The sequence below is a fragment of the Gekko japonicus genome, unplaced genomic scaffold, assembly GCF_001447785.1.
Source record: "Gekko japonicus isolate JY-2015 unplaced genomic scaffold, Gekko_japonicus_V1.1 scaffold4121, whole genome shotgun sequence".
NCBI classification, from domain to species: Eukaryota; Metazoa; Chordata; class Lepidosauria; order Squamata; family Gekkonidae; genus Gekko; species Gekko japonicus.
Window position 1 is genome coordinate 29357 of NW_015167169.1, and position 9303 is coordinate 38659.

Genomic DNA, 9303 nt, shown 5'->3' on the forward strand with positions numbered 1-9303 from the left:
CCAGGTAAGTTGCAGAGTCCCCCCCCCCAGTCCAAAACAGTCCAGTGGCACCTTTAAGACCAAGTTTTATTCAGGTACAAGCTCTCCCTCCTCTGCGAAGAATCTGCATGTCCCCCCCCCAATAGCTAGCAATACAAAACAGTCCAGTGGAGCCTGAGCGGTGGGTGTTGCCTTCTGACACACTTCCGGTGATGTCAGGGTGTGTGGCATATGCAAATAAGTTGTGCTAATGAGTTATGCTAATGAGCTCCTGCACCTCTTTTTCTACAAAATGACCCCTGTCGACATGCATAAACAAACATGTACATTCTTTCATGACTTCAGGAGGAGTACCTGCAAACTCCAACGGAATGACCAAAGGTTACCCAGGAAACCTTCATGGAATGACAAGAATTTGAACCCAGGTCTTTCACCAAACTGACTCCATGGATTCTGTAATCTCACCAACATACACTCCCAGTCTATTAGGGACAGTCCCTATTTTTCAGGTATCTGTCCCTACTAAATCACTTCTTGGACCTTGGATGCCCTGTTAATATTTTGTTCATGCCAGTATTGGCATCCTCGGGAAGCAGGAACAGTAGCTCAAGCCAACCATGGCACAGCCGAGAGGTGGCACTAAGGTGGTGAGGGAGGATCTGGCTGGCCAAGAAGCAGCTATATCTGCCAAGGGAATTCCATCTTCCCCTTTGGGAGGGCATTTCTGTCCAAGAGGCTGGAAGCTGGAATGGAACATGTGCAGATTACAGAGTTAACTTTGTATGAGGCTGGCAGCTGGCTGGTGAAGAAATGCTGGCTCCTTGCTCTTATCGTTTCATGGAAAAGAGCCAGAGATGAGAAGGACCCACGGTGCTTTATATACTTCTAGGGTTGCCACCCCCCAGGTGGGGCCTGGAGATCTCCCAGAATGCAACTGATGTTGATCTCCAGTCAACAGAGTTCAGTTCCCCCGGAGAAAGTGGCTGCTTTGGGAGGTAGACTCATTATACCCTGCAGCGGACCCTCCCCTTCCCAAACCTTGCCCTCCCCAGGCTCTAACCCCAAATCTCTGGGAATTACCCAGCCTCAAGCTGGCAAACCTACTTAACCCCTTGTCCTTTCACTCCAAGGCCATTGGGCTCCCGTCACACTGAGCCAGGGTTGTTAAGCAATGGGCATTGGAAGCCACCTCCTCCCCTCCCCCTGGTATGTTTAACCCAAAGAACATTCCTGTTTCTTAAATCAGGAGCAGGGTGGGCTGTTAGACATAAAATAGCACATTATGCCAGTGTCAGAGTAACAGTGAATGGCCCAGACAGGACGAATAGGAGTGTTACAATCCTCTGTGAAAGGTTGTCAGGGGTATTTCATGAGCAGTTCACATGAACAAAAATATACAGATAAGAGAGGGGTCAGCTGTGTCATAAGTCCCCATTGGGAGGGGCTTAGTTTGCGCTGTCTGTTGAATGAATAAATGGTGTGCAAACAGCTGAGGATCAGTCACCGTGCAGGACATTTGCGGAGCGAAATGCATCTCTTGCTTGAGATCCCCTTGTTTTTATTGACTGTCCTTTATTCCTACTTGGAGGCTTTGGTCAAGCTTTTCGCACCTGCAAAGCGAAAGTCTGTCACCGGAGAGATTGTCCTGATCACCGGAGCTGGCCACGGACTTGGGAGAGCCACGGCTTACGAATTTGCAAAGCATCACTGCCAATTGGTTCTCTGGGATATCAATGAGGTAGGAAGCTATCAGTGTGAGGGCGAGAGTCTGGATTGTTAAGAGCAGTTGAGCCATTTTCAGAAGCATTCTACAAAAGAGTCATCTTGTGAAAATTCAGCTTAGCCAAATTTTAAAATCTTGGTGGCTATCGTTAAAATCCCTTCAAAAATCAGATGACCAATTATAACTTCTTTGTGTGTGTCATTAATCCTGATACAAAGGCCCATTATGTTCAGAGAAGCAAATGCTATATATGTAGAATATTTTATGATCAAGCTAGAGCATTCTCAGTTCAGGATCTTAGGTAACAAGGCTAGGAAAGTCCCTGGCTTGAGAACCAAAAAAGCGGTATTGGTTGCATTCAGCATAAGGGAGCTTGTCCAGCATTTGGGATAGTTTCATGAGGTTTCCATGTGTCTGAACTGGGAAGCCATCGAGGCACACCGAGACCTCTTTGTGCTCACTCAAGGTTTGCCTTTGGTGGCTTGAGTTTTTGAACATCTACATCTTGCATGTTGCAGGTCCATGTATTATTGATCCTCTGCATTTGAAGAGCTAAACAGTTATGATTAGATACAGGGTTCTTTTTATGTTTGTGTGGTGGTACACACTATTACTGACTACCTGCACCTTTTTTTGGGGGGGGGCTCTCCCCAAGACCTGATCCTCTTGCCCCAGCCTGCCCCACTCCGTGGAAGGAAGGAAGAACAGTGTAGTGGGGGTCTGCATGAAGGGGGGGGAATTAGTGGAAATAAACACAAGCTTACATAAGAGTTCTGTCCCCCGTTTTAACCAAAAAAGCACAAATTAGATAGCTGCCTACAGGCAGAAGTCTTCAAACTTTATGTCACTGAACTCACTTTTAACCCCTTAGTACAACGTGTGGCTCTTACTTTCATCTTTCTCCATCCCTCATTCTCCAGCTCATTTCCTCTATCTCTTGGTATTTAAGTGGTATTTAAGCCCTTGCTGACAGGCACTGAGGAGGACACAGCAGGCTGAGGTCGTTGGTAATCGGGGTGGGGGTGGGGGCTGCAGGGAGGAAGAGTACCCAAGTGACCAAGAACTTTGTCCCCTGACCAATGTTCCCTCTAAGCTGTGGAGTCCTGTGAACAAAAATTCTACTTGGTGAGCGAGCGATTTGGCTACTGCATAAACCAGTTTGCTCTGGAGCCCTCCTTCCTGAGCGAAGACAAGAATGTGTGAGCTGGAGGTTAAAAAACAGTGAGCTAGCTCACGCTAACTCAGCTTAGAGGGAACACTGCCCCTGACTCCCCTAACTGAGGCACCGAGAGTACCCGTCTTAGAGTGGAGTTTGGCTGGGGATGAAGAGGGCAGAAGTAGTGACTCCCAAGCCTTCACATCTACCTATTACGTTTTTATCCTGCCCTTCCCATAAGGAGCTGAGATATTGAGATGTTCGATTAATATAGCAAAGTTTGCCCAGTCATAGGAGCGTGCAGTGAAGAAATCTCCCAATAAAGATATTGCAAAAAAGGTAAACTTACATTTATTCAAGTAGGTCCAGTTCACATTTAGAAGGCAGTCAAAAGAAGAGAAAGAAGCCTAATCTAAAGAGGACTTTCCCTCTCACAAATGGCCAGCTTGTCCGGCATTATTTCTATGGGAGTATGAGGGCGCTGTCTTTACAGGAGAGACCCGCAGAGACATGTGTCTCCATGGAAGGCCATGTGTAGATAGTGAGAGGACAAAGCGAGGGGAGAGGGCAGAGGGCAGTTCCCAGGTTAAGACAAAGAGAGGCAGTCTATTCAAGGATATAACACAATACACCCTCAGTGCCCCCCAATGTCCAGGCATGCTGAGTTGCTCACTCCAACAATACATGGTATTCCCCTCCTCCATTTAGTTCCCACAAAAAAACCTTCTGAGATAGGTTAGGCTGAGAGAGTGACTGAGCTAAGATTATCCAGAAAACTTCATGTCAGAGTGGGAATCTAAACCCAGGTCTTCCCATTTCTACTCCAGTACTCTAACCACTACGCCACATTGATACATGGCAGGGGTCATTTCGTAGAAAAAGAGCTAGGGGAACTCATTAGCATAACTCATTAGCATATGCCACACCCCCTGACATCAGGGGCCCGGCGGTGGACCTGCAAGGCCAGCGGGAGTGCGAGGAAGCCCCGCCAAGGTCCTCCCTGGCTCCAGGCAGGCAGGGGTGGGGAGAGGCGGGGAGGAAGCAACTTACCCTCCCTCTTCTCCTGCCTCCTCCTGGCTGAATGAGGGCTGGAAGCGGGGCGGCCGGAAACAGGGGGCAGGGCTTCGTCATGTGCCCCGTCCCCCTGCACCTCACCCGGGGGAACTGTGTTCCCCCGCGTTCCCCCCCGAAATGACCTCTGCCCCTTAGTAACAGTTACTAGTAATGGCTAGTAACAGTTCTGAGAGGTTGCATCTGTGGAAGTGAATAGGAGGTTTGTTTAATCTCCACAAACCAAGATTTGATCCTGTTTTGGAATACCAGTTCGTGGGATGCAAAAGAGTAACTTTATAAACATTGTTGTCCATTTGCAGCATGGCATTGAAGAGACAGCTGCAGAATGCAGAAGACTGGGAGCCAGGGCTCATGCCTTCGTGGTGGACTGCAGCAAGAAGGAGGAAATCTACTGCATGGCAGAGAAGGTTTTCCCAACTCACTATGATTCATTTTAAAAAAATATATAGGGTTACATAATTGAAATGATTCATAGAACTTCCCTTCCCTCCCAGCTTCCCTTCCAAGTTCTGAGGCCTTGCCTTCATGTCTCTCGCTGCCCGGCATTTGGTCATCACGGGGACAGTTTACATCCTTGTGTGCCCTTGGAGGAATAGCCACTTGACAACTGTCTGCCTTCCCCCTGGCACCCCTTTTAAGATAGTGTGTCTGAGATGGTGGAGGTCTATGTGGTACAGAGAACCACTCTCAGCGTCAGACGTCATAAAGTATTTATTACAAAGAAAATGTTTACAAGCATACTTTTAGCACAGCACCAGACTGAGCAAAGAATCCAAAAGAAATTGGTAAAATGCAAATATACTGTCCCTTTCTCTATACATGCCCTATCAGACATTAAAATTGGACAAGCTCCATTTGTTCAGGATGCTACAGATCCCTATAGAGTCACCATTACCTTGAAGCTTGCTCCAGCTCTTGATGTGAGCACATAGTCAATGGCTGCCTTCCCAGAGGAGTGGTCTATGTCCGCTCATGGACTCAGCACCCAAAGGAAAAAAAAATACCTCCTTTCTTCTGCAAGGAGTTTTTATCATATCTGTTCCTCCACCCACTGACAAGGTCAGCCCAGGTCAAAGAAGTGTTTTCTAAGGATCCTCCCTGGAGGTTATTCCTGGATCCATTCTAGTCTAAAGTCCTCCACATCTCTGTTCAATGCTAGGAGGAGGGGGAGAAGGGGGGAAGCTTGACCGTCCCATTGTCCAGACCTATTAGCATTTGTATGAAGGGAAGTCTGGAGAGCAATTGCACTGACTTCCTCCTTCACATTCTGTTCTCTGCCCAAAGGAAAAAAATATGTTAAAACACAAAGTGGAAGTTTGGCTCATTTCAAGCCTCCCAGAAAAAAACACATCTTTTCACACCTTGCCCCCAAATTATTATTTTTTTAGGATACCATAGGGACATGATGATTGTGTCATGAGGGCTCTTTCCTCATGTTCTGAGGACTTCATCCATTAGGTTACTACTCCTACATAGCTGCTCATAGCCTCACCCTCTACTGGTGTTCCATCTGTGCAAAGACGGCACCTCCTCCTTCCATAACATGGCTCAGGCTTGATTCATGCATCTGCAAGCAGGATGATAGCAGTTCAGTTCTGAGCCAACAGATCTCAGCCTTGATAACCCTTACACTGACTCATCATGGCAGACATTCTGCCAGCCAATTATGCATCACAGATTATCTAGGCAGTTTTGAACATGACCCCTGCATGCTGGACCTCTGCAAGGATTCAGGTCCCAAAGGAATTGACCTCTCACCCTCCTTGGCAGCCCTGCTACTCAGAAAAGTGGCACAGCCAGTAGTTCATTGAACTCCATAAAATTCCTGCAGCCAGTATAACAAAAGCATGACTTCATTCAGAGGAGAACTTTCGTAACCTTCACTCAAAAGTACAACTTCATCTCATTTTCCTGAGGGATTCACTGCCACAAAATATCGCAGTGGTCATTAGGTCAGAGAGCTTTAAGGGAGGGTTAGACAAACGTTACAAAGGATGCCTATTAATGGCTATTATCCATGATGTCTAAATGCAACATCCCTTTTTTGAGGCAGTGAACCCCATTGTTGAGAGACAACAGCAAACATTTGGCCTCTATGCCCTAATGAGCCTTTGGCTGGCCACAGTGGGGAACCGGATGCTAGATTAGGTGGTCTATGGCCCAATTCTGTCTGATATAATTATGACACTTGACTTTCCAAAGGTGAAAAGAGAAATTGGAGATGTGTCTATCCTGATGAACAATGCGGGTGTGATCTCCACCACAGATCTGCTTTCAACTGGGGACCACGAAATTCAGAAGATATTTGAAGTCAACATTCTTGCTCATTATTGGGTAATTTTTCATGAAATCAATAATGCCTTAGTGGAACTCTAAGATTAATTTTATAAGTGTGAAGGACAAGTGGTCCAGTATGTTGCAGTGTAGAGGGTGGATACAATGGTAGCCGAGCCACACAACAACAATACAACAAAAAGTACTAAGTATGTGGCTCCAGAGTAGCACATAAAAATTATTATATCATTATAAAGATTTATTTTATAGTGCTGACACCAAACGTTAGATACTAAGTGAAAAGTCAGTTGGAGGAATTTACATATCACAAAGAACCAGTTTGAATAATTACACAATAAGTTGGCAATTTGAAAATCCAACTTGGCAGTAATTTACTGAGAAACATAGTAAATCTTCATAGTAATCAGTTAAGAGCTGTTGATGAAGAGAGATGTTGAGTCGACTGCTGTTTAGAACATTGTTAAGCTATTGATACTGCAATTGAAATGTGAAAGCTTTTGATATGCTGCAATTGAAATGTGAAGAAGAAGAAAACTTTGAAATGGGAGTGGAGCAGGCACCCTGCTGTCTCAACATCTCTCTTCTTCAACAGAGAGCCAGTTTGGTGTAGTGGTTAAGTGTGCGGACTCTAATCTGGGAGAACCGGGTTTGATTCCCCACTCCTCCACTTGCACCTGCTGGATGACCTCGGGCAAGCCATAGTTCTGTCAGAGCTGTTCTTGAAAGAGCAGTTTCTCTCAGAGCTCTCTCAGCCCCACATACCTCACAGGGAGTCTGTTGTGGGGAGGGGAAGGGAAAGGAGTTTGTAAGCCGCTCCAAGACTCTGAGTGAAGGGCGGGGTATAAATCCAATCCCTTCTTCTTCTTCAACAGTGCTTTACTGATACCTATGAAGATTTGCTACGTAGCAGGAGGGCTTGTACAGGGCAAGGACCCCATGGAGGTGAAGGACATTTGTCTGCTCTATGTACAGAGACATATTGTACCCTTTCGTGGGAGAAGTGTGAAATACCTAGTGTCAGGACTGCCCCCCCCACAATAGAAATTTAGCTGTTATTGCTTCACGTTACACTTAAGCAAAAATACATTGAGGAGAACATAGGAGTGTTCCACACAGGGTTGACAACTGTGGGTCAGGAAATTCCTAGAGATCTCAGAGTGGAGCCTGGGGGGGGGCTTCAGGAAGGTATAATGCCATAGAGTCCACCCTTCAGAGCAGCCATTTTCTCCAGGGGAACTGATGCCTGTCATCTGTAATATCAGTTGTAATTCTGGGAGATATCCAGGTCCCACCTGGAGGTTGGCAACCCTAGTTCCACATGGCATCACTTTTGATAAGAAGCCCAGCTCCTGCCAACCTAGCAGTTCGAAAGCAAGAAATTGCAAGTAGATAAATAGGTACCACTTCAGTGGGAAGGTAACAGCGTTCCGTGCACCTTGGTGTTTAGTAATGCCGGCCACATGACCACGGAAACGTCTTTGGACAGCGCTGGCTCTTCGGCTTTGAAACGGAGATTAGCACTGCAACCCTAGAGTCGGGTTCGACTGGCTTTCGAGCAAGGGAAACTTTACCTTTACCTATGTTGGTCACCAGACCCCCCCCCAAATCCTTGGAAAAGCCCCCTAGAGGCAGGGGGAGGAATGGCCACCACAGGTACAGGAGCAGAGGAAATGTTTGCCATGTGAACAGAACTGGGAAAGTCTGAACTTCCCACTGACATGACTTTGGTGTGCCCGTTTTCAGAACTTTGCAGCAAAGTGAATTTGGGGGAAATCAGAAGAAAGCCAGGGAAAACCCACTAAGTGCATGAATGCACTGTGATCTGTGGGGAAGTGGGAAGAACCCCAACTTCCCAACAGCAAATAACCCATGTGGCAGAGCTCGTATACAAATATTATACTGGCCACACCTAAGTAGAGTCATTGCATGTTGTCTGTTATTTGCAAAGATATGAAAGTCAAAAATTCAGTTCATTCAGTCTACACACAGACTGTCTACTGATGCTTAAAAGGTCTCTGCCACCTACGTAGATTTCACACTTTTGTAGTTACGAGTTTGCCTATGTGTAACACACTAAAGAATGAACTGAGTATTTCTCTTTTCCATCAGTCCATTTTTATCCTGCCCCTCCTCAGAGGTCAGGGCAGCTTACTTGATTTTCCATTTGCTGTTTTATCTTCACAACAGCCTTGTAAGGCAGGCCAAATTGGGGAAATAACTGGCCCAAGGTAATCCAGGGGCTTTATAGCTGAGGTGGGATTTTATGTTGGGTCTCTTAAATATTAGTACAACTATTACACCACACTGGATCTTTTTTAGATGCATTGTAAATAAACCACATTTTTAATTAATATAACTAGAAATGGGTAACATGATATGATCAATATATTTATTTCCAAACTGCACTGCAGTGGATGTGAGCAATACAGCTGCAAACTGATACTGGGCACAGACCACAGGGGTTTTATAAACCTGAAGGAAATCCCATGGTTGCAGAAAAGTCTGATTTTTTTAAAAAAAAAATATTGGGGGAATTAAAAGGAATTAAAAACTTCCCAAAATAACAGAACATTGCCTGTAGTTTTAAGAAAAGAATGCCCACTGAACTCTGTAGTTGTTGGGGTTGCTAGGTAACCACAACACTGTTGCCAAGCCCTGGAGTTTTCCAAACAAAGTCATGAGATGGGGGAACAGGAGAAGACTGGAGGCCAAAACAGCCCAGGAAAAGGTCGTCCCCCCCCCCACACACACACACATGTCCCTGATAGAGGAGATTTTGCTGGGAACAGGCCCAACAGCAACTACCAGAAACTTACTACATACACAACAAAGCCTGGTTTGATGACAACCGCCACTGCACTATTGGGACCAGCCTGGAATTAGCAGCAGACACTGCATAACTGGGACTGGCCTTGCTCTGGTGGCCACTGTGCAGCTCGGCCAGACATTTCAAAAGGAGAGGCTAACGGGTAGAAAAGGCAGGAAAGGTGAAGATGGTAGTAAATAAGCTAGGTTGTATTTGGGGGGGGGAAAGGAAGCAGGAAAAGGGGAGAGACTATGAGTGATGCCAGGTAAG

The 9303-nt window shown here is 46.1% G+C and overlaps 1 protein-coding gene across 1 annotated transcript in view; it reads left to right on the top strand.

The window, feature by feature from the left end:
• The first annotated feature begins 1507 nt into the window (after positions 1-1507).
• Positions 1508-9303, top strand: part of LOC107112055 (estradiol 17-beta-dehydrogenase 11-like) — a 12169-nt gene continuing 4373 nt past the window's right edge. The window contains exons 1-3 of the mRNA XM_015413122.1: positions 1508-1717; positions 4232-4339; positions 6135-6266. Coding sequence (XP_015268608.1) covers positions 1508-1717; positions 4232-4339; positions 6135-6266 — 450 coding nt within the window. The remainder of the gene's footprint in view (positions 1718-4231; positions 4340-6134; positions 6267-9303) is intronic.